This window comes from Hippoglossus hippoglossus, chromosome 4 (genome assembly GCF_009819705.1).
Source record: "Hippoglossus hippoglossus isolate fHipHip1 chromosome 4, fHipHip1.pri, whole genome shotgun sequence".
NCBI classification, from domain to species: domain Eukaryota; kingdom Metazoa; phylum Chordata; class Actinopteri; order Pleuronectiformes; family Pleuronectidae; genus Hippoglossus; species Hippoglossus hippoglossus.
The window spans coordinates 11,481,642-11,498,047 of NC_047154.1; the positions used below are offsets into that span (position 1 = coordinate 11,481,642).

The window sequence follows — 16,406 nt, forward strand, 5'->3', positions numbered from 1 at the left end:
TTGAACGTGGAAACAGTATCTGATAATACAGACTATCTTTAGGTTCTGGAGCTCTAAGATATATCACACTGTCCTTATCAGCAGTGTGAGTTGATTGCTAGTAGATGCTGTACTGCTTATGACTCTAGCCCCGACTGCATGATACAGTTAAATAAATAAAAAACAAAAAAAAGGGTGAAATTGGACATGAATAAAAGACAAAAATCAGTTCAACATATCAAAAATATATTTATCATAGAATAAAAATGAACTACACATTAACAGTTCCATGACAACTGCACAACTCTAGCTGCTGAGGATTTTGTGAAACGAAAATCTTCAAACCAAAGATGATTTTGCTTTCTGCTGTTTTCAATGTCTACACTGAACTTCTAATCTCAGCGGCAAATTTAATGACTGAAATATGAGCACCACTGTTGTCCTTCAAGTTGCAACCAAACACCAGAAAGGACACCCCTGTGGTTGTGGAGGTGACAGGTATGATCACGAACGAGTATAAGAGGAGGAAGAGGAAGCGGAATTTGGCCCACTGACCAATTGATGTGAACCTGGTTCAGGTGAAAGATAGGTACAAACCAGATTACAGCCACACAGGGAGTCAAAGTGAGAGAGATTATAGGGGCACTTAAAAGGAGAGAAGAGAGAGGGTTTAGCAGGATGAGGGAGAGGAGGGGACAGAGGATTATTGAAGCCAGAGCTTGGATCCTAAAATAATCCTCTCAGTATACTGGGCTTTATGCTCTGTGGGGCAGGGGCCAGTTTGAGCTATTAAATTCTCGTCGCATTCATGCTCCACACTTTGAACGTGCAGAAAACCCTTGTGACTGTCACGGCCTCTGTTTTGGATTGGGAGGTGTTTGATTTCCACTTCTCCTCTGACCCAGCACACACACAGAGTACACACACACACACACACAAACACACAGTGAGCGGGAGTTCATTAATCTGGAAAGCTGGTTGGCCGCTGCTGCTGTATGTGAAGCTCTAAGCCCCTCCTTCTTTCCATGCTTTGTGTTCTAATTTGGGTATTGCCATGGTTACATAAGATTCAGGGTGAGGAGGTCAGTGACGTTGCAGGCAAACACCGGATGGATGTGTGACTGGCTCATGGGGACGGAGGCACACGCTGAGGAACATAATATAACCCAAGAAAGACTGCAGATGAGGATCGGGAAGGAAATCATCAGAGGGGCAAAACCGTCTAAATGGGAGGAAGAGGAAGTTTACACCCTCAGACTATAGTAAAGCAAAACAGCTTCCCAGCACTTTTCCCAGCATTGTTTTTTCATTGCTTTCTAAAAAAAAAAACACACAATATTGTTTTGCATTTGTGCTGAAATGTTTTTTTTTCTTCTTCTTTTGTGTGTTTTGAGCATTTGCATAAGTTGCAGAAACAAAAACTGTAGAAATAAAAGAGCCACAGGCCTGAGATGGAAGAATAAGGAGACATGTGAACAAGTTAAGGTGATGCTGAGAGACCAAGTGTGATCTTTGATATGATTCCAGACAAAAGCCTTCATAGGGGAAAGTGACAGATAGAAAGGGGGAGGCTCAGCCCACATGCACAGCAGAAAGACGAGGGAGGGAGGGAGGGATGTGAAAGTTGTGTGTTGCTCCACTAACCTACTTACCATAATCTCTCTCTTCTCCTCATTTCATAACTGTGCCTAAGTTACCCGATACATTCGTCATCTTTCCCCCAAAGATCAATTATTTTCATCTTCACTGTCATTCATCACCTGTTCAAATACTGTCTCTCCTTTCTTTGTCTATGTCACCTTAAATATGTCCTTCTCCCTTTAAATATGTAAAGTTGAAAGGCGCTATAAAAAGTTCAAGTTAAATTATTATTATTATTGTTAATGGTTTTGGTTGGAGTCCAAGGGTGTGTCTTCTTTCTTTAAAATGCAAACCTACATTTCAAAGAGTAACCACGACAGGAATGAAGATGTACCTGGTCATCTGCAACAGTAGACAGACAGAAAGACAGACATACATACATACATACATACATACAGATAGATAGATAGATAGATAGATAGATAGATAGATAGATAGATAGATAGATAGATAAAAATATCCTGGATGTCATCATATCAGGAAATCAAATTAACACAGCGCAGCAACCTGTGGTCACACTTAATTCCTCCACCAAGATTAGTGTTTGTTAATCCACTGATAAACTGCAGAGTTCCTACAAGGACACAAATGTTATTTCACAAAAAATAAGCACCACTGTGAAATTAGCTTATATTTCTTAATATGGACAAATATGTCTCTTATTTATTGTTTTCTATGGTTCATCATTCTATGAATTTTTATTTCATGTTTGTTTGAATAATAATAATAATAATAACGATGATAATAATAATAATAATAATAATAATAATAATAATAATAATAAAGACCCTTTCAAACACCATTCATTACAATGTGCTCAAAGAGGAAATAAAACGAAGGGAAAAAAGACAACAAGCTAAATAATACAAGAATAACTCAAATAAAACTAATTATTTAAAAGTAATGACAAAAGAAAAAGATAAAATAAAAAGCTAAAAGCTAAAAACAATCAGGTAAAAGATAATTGGTTAGGGTTAGTTTGAACCCAGTAACCCAGTAATCTTGATGTTTTTTACCGACCTCTGTTTGTTTGTTGACCTGTGCTTCTTGACACCTATCATATTGGTTGGCTGTAATACTTATACCTGGACACAAACACAAACACAAACACACACACACACACACACACACACACACACACACACACACACACACACAAACACACACAATAAGTATTACAGCAGACGTCATGTTTAGATTGTGTCTCTAGTTTATATACTGTACATTGCTACCCTACTTGCTTGATTAATCCACCATGATTAATCAAAATATAAACATGATAAAGGACTTGATCTAATATGGGTATGGTCCTTCGAGTAAGTGTATATTTCAATTCAGTTATTTATGTTGTAATATTTTTGTAATGTTTTCTTGAACGTAGAATCCTTGATCCTCGTGGAGAAGGAGGAATAACCCGGCGCTCAGGGGGAAGGTAGTGGGTCCGCTCGGGAACGAAAGTGGTGTTACTAAATAGTTCCCACGCTGTGGGACTGTCGCTCTGGACTGACACACTGCCACACTTTCCCACGCACGCGAGAGCGTCCTTAAAGCGCGCGCGGAGACGGTGGCGCGCGCGTGTCCGCTCACGGGGCACGAGGCGGGCGGACCGCGGGCTGAGGATCATGTGTAGTCCACGCGCTGCGAGTGGGTTAGAGCGCGCTGCAGAGCAGGAGCGAGCTGAGCTGCGTCTGGTTTCTCTTATTAGAGCTGCGTTATCACAGCTGCTCCTCTGAGACTGCGCGGACACGCCGACCACAACACGCCGCTGCCATTACTTCTCCTGCATTACTTTATTTCCAAGGTGAAGGGAGAAGAGAAGAGACGCTTTAAAGCCACATATGAGGATTTGCTGTTGTGACAGTTCTCAGCTGCTCCGCGTCGGAGCGAAAAGGTGCGCGTCGCCCTCACTGTCCCCGGTCTCCTCTTCTCCACCTGCACTTGTATGAGTCCAAGACTCGGGTAGTTACCGTCGACATGAGAGGTGAGTCCGTGCAGATTGTTACACTTTCCCTCCAGACTCGTGTGTGGGTGAATGTGAACTTGTGTGTAGTCCGCTGTGATGACGACACTCTGAAACACTGCGTACGTCTAACTGCGCAGCTACTAAACTCGCACGTTTCTGTGACACACAAACATGGACCGTGAAACTTGTCCGCACGTTGTCGAATCTTCTGACGATCGAAGAGTGCTTCAGCTAACAGGTGCATTTCAGATGTGCTGCGGTTGTTTGGTGGAAAGTGTTTGTTGTAAATGTATTTGACTGTGACAGGAGGAGTGTGTCGCAGCTGCGGTTACTTTACTCCGACGGCGACTCTTCTTATGTAAGAGAACGAGGGAGGGAGCGGAGGGATTCGTAGGCTGTCAAACCGCACGAAAGTCCGTCGGCAGGGAGTCTTTTAAGCTTGGACAAATAGTCCACTCAGTTGCATTTTAACGTTGTTTTCTTCTTATTTATTTAATCCACCTTTTATTTTCAGTACTTTTGTGTGACCCAAACATTACATTTACAGTGTTGCAGTACTTGCAATAGTATTATTTAGTTATTATTTGCTGCATATGGTGTTTTTGAAGCGTTTGAAAGCACTGACACTTCCGTTTGGTGGTGTGACTGTTCATCTGCCAGCGTGGTTTTGTTTTCACCATTAGCAGTGTGTGTTGGGGGTGGAGGGGCAGAGAGATAGGAGGTGCTCCATTGACCTAATTCTGTCATTGAGGATTACTCTGTGTGCGTGCGTGCGTGCGTGTGCGTGCGTGTGTGTATGTGTTGTCGTCATTACTGTTTAGACCATGTTGATAACTTCAATCAGTTGTCAAGGGGAGATTGTTCCTCTTTTGAAGATATTGTTGATATTATGAGCTGCACTGTAAACAAACTGATTTAAATTCAACTTCCAGGATGCATGCTACAACCAGATCAAAGTCCTGTGACACAGATGATGTTATATATATATATAAATATAAATATATATATAAATATAAATATATATCTCTTGTCTTGTGGCATTGTTATGTCAAAGCCATGCACCGCTGTGGCGAGCAGGATATGGGCACAGCAAGCCCACATATAACCATAAAGCACAGCAGGGTTCAGTTGAGCTCAGTTTCCTCTGTCAGCTAGGGTTACTTGCATCAACCAGAGTGTTTGTCGGTCCACTCAAGCATTGTTTGTCAATCAGATTTAGTAAAAACTACCACATAATCTACAATGCTTGGCCAGTCTTTAACTGAATTCACAGTATAAGGGGGAAAATATAAAATAGGTTCGGATGTGTAGGACACAAGCACCAAAAAGATTTGTCCCGCATCATCTTTCCACCTGATGGATAACAATTAACTATGCCGTCGAGCTTGTTTATCTCTGAGGTATTCTTGTAAACAGTTGCACAAACGGGTTCAGCAGGCATGAAGTAACACAATCAAATGAGTGAACTTCAATGGAGCACTCTTAGTTTTATTCCTCAGAGGCCTGCATGGTGTGCGGACTTGAAGCAGTGTGTTGGAGCTCAGTTAGCCCAGGATCAAAGTCACAGTAGCAGTAAAGAGGAAAGGGCCGATCTCTGCTCTCCCAGGACCCCGCTGTGTTGAGCTCAGGCTCAAAGCCACTATCTGTTGAGTGTGCAGCCTCGGGGAAGTTCACAGCGAGCCATAGTATGTGTCAAGGTGCCCTTTCTCTCTGACAACTGCGTGCTAAGATTCCACTCCTCTTATCTGAAGCTTTAACTCTTCCCCCAGCTTCCTTGTTAGTGTGCAAGCACAATGTCAAAATGTTGGTTGGTCATATCTATTTTTGCAAGCATGCCTAAAGATAAGTGAGATTCTTTGTCAGGGCAACGGTGATTGCTGCAGCATGGCCCTAAATCAGTTTCCGTGGTTTGCATGAAGAAAATCCCATACTGAGAACTGAATTCCTCAGTCTGGGTTTTCATGTGTAGCAGAGGCCTGCTGGGGTTTCGCCTCGGAGCTGCACGATCAGCGTGATAGAGCAAATGCACTTTATCTTTTCTGATCAATGGGGAGGGATTACACATGCGCTGAGTATGAAGCCGTGTTTTTTTTAAAAAGCCACATTGCTGTTGGTCCGCATGTAAATATTAATTATGGGTACATTGGGGAAAGTGTGTACAATAGTTAACTTGACAGATGAGATGATGAAGAGTTTCCACAATGTAGTTTTAGATGCTTTTGTAGTTTTAGATGTTTTTCAACACTGGTATGATCCATAATCACAAAGAGAACTAAGAGAGGGAAATATGTAAAGTGAAAAAGGAAAAAAGAGATAATTATCTTCATGTGGTTGGACTTACCTGTATACTGCCACCCTCATATTAAGGATGTGACTTCTTGTGAAAAAGATATTAAATCATCCAGTCACAAGGAAGGAGAAAACATCTTGTGCGTTAAGTGAATTAGCCCAAATTTCTATCATATTTTCTGTAAGATTTTGCTTCTCATGTCTGCCACTTTGCACATAATGTACACACTGTGACATTGCATTTAATCTCATTTAAATTTCTGCACTTAAACAGACAGAGGAGCTTGGTTACAGTTAAGAGCAAGGTGTTAAGAGTGGTGCATGATACAGGCCTCTGTGTACACCAATACCTCTCATTCCACTACTATTGCATCTGATGAGTAATTACCTAAACCTGCATTGCATTTTTAAATAGGTCAGTGTTAGTGTCAGGCCATATTATACCATCTGTGTTCCCTAGGTAGATCAGGGAGTGGAGACGAGGGGAAGAAGAAGCATTACTGTCCACATATAGTTCAGCTTTGTAGAAAACAGGTGGTAATTGAGGCCCTGTGCATTGGGAGACATGTGCAAAGAGAAAATGACAGATGTTCACTATGACTGTGAATATAAAAAATAACTGCCAACTCTACTTAATGTTATAGCATGTAACATAATAACACTCATGTAAAGCTACAGAGTTTCTGTTTTGTCATATGTATTATATATTCAGGGAAATTGCTTAAGCTGCACTTGCACAGCAACTATAAGTCAGTATTCACTTTCTCTAAAGCGGCCTTGGGTACCTTGAATGGCCCTATATAAATCCTTGTTGTTGTTGTTGTTATTATCATCATCATCAGTTGTATCATAATGTAGGGATTTGTGTGAAAATATAATATCTACATTATATGCTTCTTTTACTGTTACCAAGAATTGAACAAACAGGAAGTAGATTCTCTAAATATACTCTGAGGACTATAAGGGAGCTGTTGCTCAGACTCGTTTTCCAACACAACAACCGAAACAATGAACGGTCACAGCTGACAGTAGCAGTCTAATAGCTGATGTCTCTTCACTGTGATTCACACAAAACACTTAAATGCTGGGATTTGTGCAGCATTTATTTGCTAATAGACCAGAAAGGCAGAAGAATCTCTGGGTTGCCAACTGCAATGGAGTAAAAATAGATTTATGGTCTGGCGCTAACACAGCTGAAATTTCACTCAAATACTTGACATGCTGCAACAAGTTGAGAGCTACTATTAGCAACGACCAGCTCCACCTGCTGCAGCTTACTGTACGAGATGTTTTTGTAAATACTTCCAGATGTTGTGCAAGCTGTAAAATCTCCAGTGGCATAGTTTGACCCTGCCAGTTTCAACTGGTCAACAATCTTACGGTAATCAAACCTTACATTGTTTTCCTTTCAAACCAAAAGGAGGCCTCCACCCTCCGCCCTGCATCTGAGTCAGACTTGGTTCCACCTTAAAAACCTGCAAGAAACCAGATTGTGTTCCTTGTGAGGTGCCTCCCCCTTCACTGAATGGGGAAACTGTGTCAGTGGAACAGCTCCTGCTCTCTGGGCCTTGACTGTGCCGCTCAGCTGACTGGCAGGTGAGGCAGCAAGTCATGGACAAAGCTGCTCGCTCAGCAGCCAATGGGAGCGCCGCAGGGCAAGGGAGGACCGTCATACCGTTGCTAGGGCAACCACCTTTGAATGAGTGTGTTCATGGAATGCAGCCAGACAGTAGTTATATAACAGGCTGAAGGGCGGGGGGAGAGGCTGAGGCTCTGGAGGGGGAGCGATAAAGGGAGCAATGGAGAAAGGGATTTTTTTCCATTGCCCTTTATTTATTTATATCCCTGAGTTGCGTTTCATTGACCAGCAGGAATTCTAGCCAAGCGAGACGTTCAAATATGTCACAAGCGCTGCACAGACGGTCTTTGACGAGGCATGATGTCGACAGATTTTTTCCCCCCGTCATGATTTTCAGGGTAATGTGGGCCACTAACCTTTTTTGCTTTGCCTCAGCGTGTGACGCACATCTCTCCCCACGCACAGTGACTCATGTGATTGGTTGGTTGTGAGTAGTTTATAAAAGAGCCTTTAGAAAACAGCAATTTTCAGGAGAGCTGTGAAGGCCGGTTAATGCCTTTGCTGCGATTTACAGGTTACCTAATACCCTGTGTGATCCAACAAAAGTGGTTTAGGGATTGTTGGGCACATCCAGCAGTCCAAGCCAAATCAAAATCTTGCACACAGTTGACACGGTGGGCTGCAGTTTTTTTGGTGGCTTAGGTTTGCAGGGCTCCAAAGGTTCAGCAAGGCAGGGCATCTTTGTTAACCTGCAAACATTTTGTTCATCCTGGAGGAGGAGTGGCAGAGTGTGAGAGAGAGCCACGAAACTTTATAACCCTGGGCCTCAGCTAATGCAATTGACCTGCTATTCTGGGCTTGAGGAGGCCCAGCTACTTAGATAAACAACATAATGAAAAGAACATGGTGTTCCAGGGTAAGAAGGCTCAGGCTTCAACAATGAACACAAGGAATATAATGTATACCTTCGTCGCCTTTGTGTTATTGACACTTTTACTCATAATACATTGTAACATTATAGGCTTAAAAAGCAAATGTTGAATTTTTCTGTAACTGGCACAAAAAGTGCCTCTTAATCACAACGGACAATATGCAAAATATGTTTACTTGTCAAATAAATTTATGGGCTTGGTTGTCTGTATATTTTCCTCTTGCTGGATATTTATTGCATAACAATGGCCAAATATTAATTCTCCACACATGCTGTATATTATTCATTGCATGGCAGCAACAAATGGTTATTATTATCATTAATGAGCATGCAGGTTTTCTCCAATTCATCCATTCTTTAAATGTTTCATTTGATCAACAGTCCAAAATGCAAAAATATTGAACACTATATTCTACTCCACTGGAGAAGCCGGCACAGACATTTTTTGGCATGTTTGAAAAATTTGTCAAAGGATTGATTCATTTTTCATTATAATTGCATGAGTTTTTGGTGGTTGGACTTATTGGAGTTTACTAATATTTTCAAGTCTAGACCAATGTGCCAAGTGAAAGAAATATTACTTTCATTATAGAACGACAGCAATTAGTGTTCATGTTGTTTCAATAAGGGTTTAGCTATTTATGTTTTGAGGTGTCTAATTTATCGATATCTATTCAAATCTATTTAATATTTAACTGATTTGTGTCCCTCATCTTTCTCTACAGCTCAAATAGAGGTCATTCCCTGCAAAATCTGTGGGGACAAATCATCAGGGATTCACTATGGTGTCATCACCTGTGAAGGCTGCAAGGTGAGTTATGAAACCATCTCCATAATCAGCATTGAGTCACAATAAAAACTGGTCTGCCAGATTCTTTTGTTCGTGATCTACAACCTGCGATCTCTTTGTCTGTAGGGTTTCTTCCGACGTAGCCAGCAGAACAATGCTATGTACTCCTGCTCACGTCAGAGAAACTGTCTCGTTGACCGGACCAACCGTAACCGCTGTCAGCACTGCAGGTTGCAGAAGTGTCTTGCTCTGGGCATGAGCCGTGATGGTGAGTTCAGCCGCTCGATCTATATTTAATTAACTAAGAGTTTCCACCAGACCCGTTTTGCTTTTCACAGTGAATGAGTTATGCAATCCTCGTTTGACTGCCACCACACCTTCTTGAATGTTAAATTTCTGTCTTCACACTCTTGTCGCAGCTGTGAAGTTTGGTCGAATGTCCAAAAAACAGCGTGACAGCCTGTATGCAGAGGTCCAGAAGCACCAGCAGTCCCAGGAGTGTGCGGGCCTCGGCCCCCGCGAGGACAATGGCGACATGGCCGACCTCACCTGCCCCTACAAACGAGGCTCAAGCACTGCGCTCAGTGATCTGGACGACATCACCACGCTGCAAGGAGACCTACTTTTCGACCTGCCACTGACCCCGAGGGACGGAGGTGGTGACTACTGTAACCTGGACATGCTGGGTGGCAGCGCAGGCAGCAGTTCATCCTCTCAGAGTTCACCAGAACAGACCAACTTTGACTTTGTAGACGGCAACCTCGGCATCAAGCATGAGTACCAGCTGTTGCACGACTCTGGACTCTTCTCACACGCTATCCTCAACCCGCTGCCGGGGGGCTGCTCCCTGCTTGAAATTGGTCAGTAAAAAATCTTGAACCATTAAATCAATTTGAATTTTAACAATAACCATAAGGGTGAAAAGACACAAATATGCAACATACAGCAATTAAAGTTTGTTTATATGTCATAGAAGAAGTTAAGACGTGATCTTATAACAAATATTTCCCCCTGTTCAGAGCGTATAACTCAGAGTGTGGTCAAGTCCCATATCGAGACAAGCCAGTACAGCACAGAGGAGCTGAAGAGAATGGCGTGGACCTTGTATAACCCAGAAGAGACACGCTCATATCAGACCAAGGTATGTGGAACATGTTAATATCCACTTGCAAGAGTCTGACAGCTGAACCTCATACAGACAAATATCAATGATAGATATTTTCAACTACCTGAACGAGTAAAATGAATTATGAACTGCGCTATACAGTCTAAGGGCCTGTTCACACATGTGCAAATGTTTCAGTGGCGAATCTTCACCTTCCATTCATTTCCAATCTGTGCGAGTGAGTAGTCAAATAAAGCATGTGCTTCCTGTGGCGAGGCAAAATGCAATGTGGCTTCACGCGGAGTTCAACTAAGATGAACTTTGACCCGCGATATTCGATTTACGTATGTGTGACCGTGCCCTTAATCTATTAACTAATAACTGTAGCAATCACTTGGAAAACATTTCATATCACTGCATCATCTTGTTTTTTTGTACAATGTAGAGAGAGGAATGTTTTCAATTTTTAACCATGAATCAATTTCAACGGTAAAAACATCTCAAAAAAAGTTTCCTAAAACACACATACACACATTTCCTTCTGTGTTTTCACATTTCACTTCTTAAGGAAGCCATAGCACAAGTTAAGCTGCAGAAACAAAGAGACAAACATCTTGTAGGTCAAGTTATTTTTAGCAGAAAGCAGATCATTAAACACAACCAGACATCCCTTGATGTCTAAATATGGATGGAGTTAATAAACAACCGTGGATTACAACTTGTCTGATGCCCCTGAGATGTTGCAGTTCTCATAAAGTACTCCCTTTCTCTCACTTTCTCTTTCAGTCAGCTGAGGTGATGTGGCAACAATGTGCCATTCACATCACCAACGCAATCCAGTACGTCGTGGAGTTTGCCAAGCGCATCTCTGGCTTCATGGACCTGTGTCAGAACGATCAGATTATCCTCCTCAAAGCAGGTCAGAGCATGACACCAGTGTACACACTCCCCAAGGGCTAAAATCAGTTTTGTTTTTTGTGTTTAACCACATAACAGTCAGGGGCTGTTTCTACAAGAGACGAGCCTCCAGCGAGACAAGCTAGCCTGCTGTGTGCATGTTTATTAGTTTGCAAACTTTAAGCTGTGACTAAGAGCGCTGTTGTCATATGAAAAGTATTTAACCCTCAGGTGGTAGCTGACTTCACAGACTTTAAACATCACATGCATTCAGAGTGACTTGTTCTGTTTCTGAAGAGTCTCTGGCCTTGTTTTAATCACACAACATTTACGATTAACATGAAGTAAAGTGCGGTACTTTTTACGAAGATGAAAGACGTACGGAGCATACACGCAAAGGATTTCTTCACTTGACTAGACTAATTGGAAGGCTTCAATCACAAATGTCTTAAAGGCGAGAAAAGTCTCAACACCCATACGTAATCTGGCAAACCTAACAAACACCTGAAGGGTGGAGGAAGATAGTAGGTTTGATTATGGGTCGACAGTAGCAATCAACACAGGAACATGTTCCTGCGATTATGAACACACATTAACATGTCAGGATTGGCAATTAAAAAGTCTGTACATGCACGAACACCTTCTATGCCAGGTGTGACAGTTTGCAATGTGTTGCTTGATTACATCAATTACATCCATAGTTTTACAGGTGACAATTTGCTTGTCAATAACAGGTTTTGCAATAAATTATCTTGACAATTATCTAGTCAATGAAGAATGTTTCACTGTTATATAAAGCGTTACTGTCACTTCACTGTTTCTTGTGAATTATAAAAATATTCTTCTAGCTATAATATAAAGTAGATTATCGTTAGACATTCAAAGTGACATCTTACTGTTTCATCCCATTTATCCATAGTGAACTCGTCTCAAACTTAACAAAACCTTCAGTCAGTTCTTAAATATACCTTGTGCTCGTCAGTCACCTGATGAACAGTCAAGTTTTTGCAAACATTTTGAAGTGTGTAGGCTCTTTGTCTTTAAGCCTCAGGCCAGACACTATTTCATTGTGAATATCCCTTTAAGCTTTTTTCTTAATTTATCTTTCTTTCCTGTGTGTCAACAGGCTGCATGGATGTTCTTCTGATCCGCATGTGTCGGGCCTACAACCCCATCAATAACACATTGCTCTTCGATGGAAAGTTTGCTACCCCTCAGTTTTTCAAAGCTCTCGGTGAGTCAACTCTATCTTTCTCTCATGGGTAAAAGTATACACATGATTAAAAAATATAAACAGGAGATTCTAGGTTAGCATTTTGCCCGTTTAATCTGTGTCAGAATCACCACACTCATTCCTGTCTCGATGATCTCGATTGTCTTCCTAGGCTGTGATGACCTCGTGAACGCAGTGTTTGACTTTGCCAAAAGCCTGAGCCGCATACAGATGTCCGAGGAGGACATGGCTCTTTTCAGTGCTGCTGTGCTGCTCTCACCAGGTATATCTCACACTAAATGGATTCATCTTTACCTGCGAAATTCGCATATGAAGTTCTATAATGATATTGCAAAGGGTTACATTCCTTTTCACACTTAAACTAAATTGATGGAAATATACCTGCGGAGGCAACTATACTTCAAACATTTATTGTATTAAAAGGTCACACCATTTATATTTTGGCATATTGCCAGGATAGCACTCACAACCTACTTCAATCAGCGATGCCGTGCCACCGTGCTTCTGAATGTTAGAGCTTCAATAGTGGCAAATAATTTGGATTACTGCAGACCCTAGTCAAGTCAAACTCCCCAGTGGGAGTTATGTAACATGTCTACATAATGTGACAAAGTTCTGAATACTCCACTACTCAATTTGACTATTGCTTAATCTGAGTATGACCTTTTATTTGAGTTAAAATAATCAGAAAATGCTGTTTACATGACAGCTTCTCATTCAGACTATTGTCGTAATCAGGTTAATATCAGAATATTGGCATCCATGTAAACATAATCACTCTGTTTCTCTATCTTTGTATCCTGCTCCCAGATATTTGTAGATTATAAACCTTACCAGATGTGGTTTCAGACTGGTGACATAACAACACTAATGACATCATCTTGTCCTTATTTTCCCTCCAGACCGACCCTGGCTCACAGATGTCCAGAAGATACAGAAGTTGCAGGACAAAGTCTACGTGGCTCTGCAGCGCTGTCTACAAAAAGAGGGGGCATCAGAAGAGAAACTAGCGAAGGTATAAGAGACCACTGTGCCACTTTGCTGAAAATAATCGTCTTGATGATTTTGTTTACCCACTGCGTCATGTAATTAATTGCCAGTTTTGACTTCTCTTCTGTCCAATCTAGATGGTGTCCAGGCTCCCCATAATGAAGTCAATTTGCAACCTCCACATCGACAAACTGCAGTTTTTCCGCCTGGTGCACCCGGAGACAGCATACACGTTTCCTCCTCTGTACAGGGAGGTGTTTGGCAGTGAAATCACCTTCCCAGACTCCACGGAGGGTTAGAGCTGTTCAGCTTTGTAGCTTGATTCAAATATAAACACTGAGGTTTAGGGAGAGGGGAGATTAAAAAAAATGTGGCAACCAGCTGAGGCAAAATCTAACCAGCAGCTCAATGACAATCCTGCACGCTACACTTGAGGACACGCTCCTCTCACCTCTTAACTCCCGACCTTGTGGAGTAGCTTACACTGCCCGGCAAGCCAGTCCCTTCAGTTTCGACGCACAACTACAGGAACGGCTGCTGGCCACTCAGTGCATGTTACCTCTTTTTTTTTTTAGGGAGTTAAAGGAAATGATTAAATAGTAGCCTATAATTTGTATTCTCAAAACTATTTTTCTATGAGGAGACCTTAAACCTCTCGTCGAGTTTAATTTCTTTGTAATATAAATTTGACTTCTATCGTTCTCACAGTTCTAGTAAGCTATTTTTGAATGTACCCCCTTTCCCCTTTACCGCTCAGCACAGCCCTAGGCTTGATGTAGAATGTACATACTTAAAATCCTCACCCTCTTTGTGGAGGTTTTGCAGTAACAATGCTTGTTTCAGTTGTCAGTCTCGTAACAGTTTATTACTTCATTCAATATTCTTTCGGTAGTGCCCATATTTTTGCAGTTTTGTAACGTCTGAACAAACTGTTTAAAGGGACCATGATCAAACTCACAAGCGGATAGGTTTTTAAACTGGGTGAATCGCGGGCAAACCTCCAGAGTCTGCCGCCATGCACCTACAAACGCTTGCACACAGAGCGCAAGACAGAGCACTTATGCTGATCTTTGTTGGTATTTCTACGAGCACACCCTTCAGACACTGATGTGAGCTCTTTATTTTTTTAATGCAATCAGTGACCTCAGTCCTTAAACCTTTTCCCTTTGCAAATGCCACTTAGAGAGCGAGAGAAAAGCAGAGGTATTGTGAAAGTATTTTCCGATGTTCCTGTTTTTATATATATATATAAACACTAATATAATCATGTAAGGTAAGAGCAGGGGGGATTTCACACAGAGCGAAGAGGAGGAGGATAATGTGCTTGTGCTCAGGTCTCTCAAACAGATACTGCCTGCCCGTACGTTGGGGTTCTGGGGATGAATAATTGTTGTCACTGAGAAGAAAATCTAGTATTCTGGATAATTAAAAGCACTTATGAGTCCATGGTAGAATCCTGAATGGATTCTTCAGGTTCAAAGCTGTTCAAACAAGGTGCTGGGCAGCCAACCACTGCGGGGCTGTGAGCATCTGGAGTTGTCGCAGCTCAGGCCCCTGCAGAGGCCAAAATACCTCTCAACACCAGCAGGGTAAAAGAAAGACTGTGGGAGTGATGGGGGGGAGAAAAGGGTTGGCTGTTGAAATGTGGCGGTTTTATTCACCTACACGGTTGAAAGAGGGGCAAAGAATAGAGAGTGGGCAGTTGGGTGTTATTTTAAGCTCCTTGGATGAGAGTTAGAGGGGATTTACTGTCTGTCTCACTCTCAACTCTCACTGCTGCTGGGTCGGGCAGATTGTGCTGCTGCAGGCAGCCGAGATGTTCTGATTGGAGAAATAAATCCTCTATTCCTTATTCCCCACTCCCTCACTACCTCACCCTCTTCAAACACTACACAGCACAGGAAAGGGTTGACAGAGCCATCAGCTACCCCCCTGAGTTAGTATCTCTGCGTTCGTACTAGAGAGCTTCTTTAAAAATTAACAATTAGTGGTGAATTTTGAAGGCCAGTGAAGACTAAATGATCCTAAAATACTTCATTTTGCTTTTGAAAACTGGACAGAAGACAAAATCAGACTAAAACACTGGATCTATTTACACCGCCAACACTGAGTGGTTTTCTTTCATGTGAGAGGAGTTCAAATCTTTATATCCAGGAAACGCGTAGATACAGGAGTGAAATCTCTGGAGATGCATGAGGGTGTGCACAGAAGAAACGTTTGGGGGATACATTATGTTTCTGTAAAACTACGTTGTACTGCCAGTATACTAAAGACACTCTGAAAAAAGATTAGATTTAATCTGAGAAAACACTGCTGTTAATCTGCTTTTAAGACAATCACCATGACCGATGTTGGAAGTCTAGCTTTATTTAATATTTCTGCCAGGTTATCTTTGACAGTGCTTTTCACCACACATCAAGTTATCTCACACAGCATGAAGGGGTATTCACCTTTGTTTTTGTTTTTTCTGGGTACATAAGACAGTGGCATGGTGGGATTGTGCAATAATCTCTTTCCCATTGTTCTAAGTGTGATGGGGCGTTGTTTCTATGTATGACAGTTAATATTTTCACAAGCACTCCAGCACAGTCAACCTCGCATCATTTAGAGTATAACGTACCAAATACACAGCCAGCTTCTTCGCAGGTCTACATGACACTTAACAGTGTGACAAAGTGCAATACTTTGTGTGTTACGTCAGAGAATGTTAGAAATGCTGATTTCTAAAGACTCCGTGTACTTGATAGTTTTTTTTTTTATCTGCAGGCCTAAGATCTGTCCAGGGGGCAGTAATGAAGATCTACAATACATTTCCGTTTTAGATTTACTCAGGGAGATAGCTGGGCTCTCTGTCCTACAGTGTCTGCTGTTCGTCTAGCTATAGCAAGACACCTCGCACCAACATAGAAGACCTTAAAACCTTGATCACTGTGTACAGTACCTGTTCTTGTGAATGTTTGCTTACAGAAGTATCAAAGATTTTACCCCTGTCTGATATCGTTATATTT

General features: G+C 41.8%; 1 protein-coding gene across 1 annotated transcript; it reads left to right on the forward strand.

Moving 5' to 3' along the window:
- Window positions 1–3,206: 3,206 nt before the first annotated feature.
- rorca (RAR-related orphan receptor C a) lies at window positions 3,207–14,643 on the forward strand. Its single transcript, XM_034582857.1, has 11 exons — window positions 3,207–3,491; window positions 3,528–3,601; window positions 9,108–9,193; window positions 9,299–9,440; window positions 9,592–10,032; window positions 10,192–10,313; window positions 11,064–11,196; window positions 12,301–12,408; window positions 12,560–12,670; window positions 13,311–13,423; window positions 13,536–14,643. The coding sequence occupies exons 2-11, from the start codon at window positions 3,595–3,597 to the stop codon at window positions 13,695–13,697; spliced, it is 1,425 nt and encodes a 474-aa protein (XP_034438748.1). The 5' UTR covers window positions 3,207–3,491; window positions 3,528–3,594; the 3' UTR covers window positions 13,698–14,643.
- The last annotated feature ends 1,763 nt before the right edge of the window (window positions 14,644–16,406 follow it).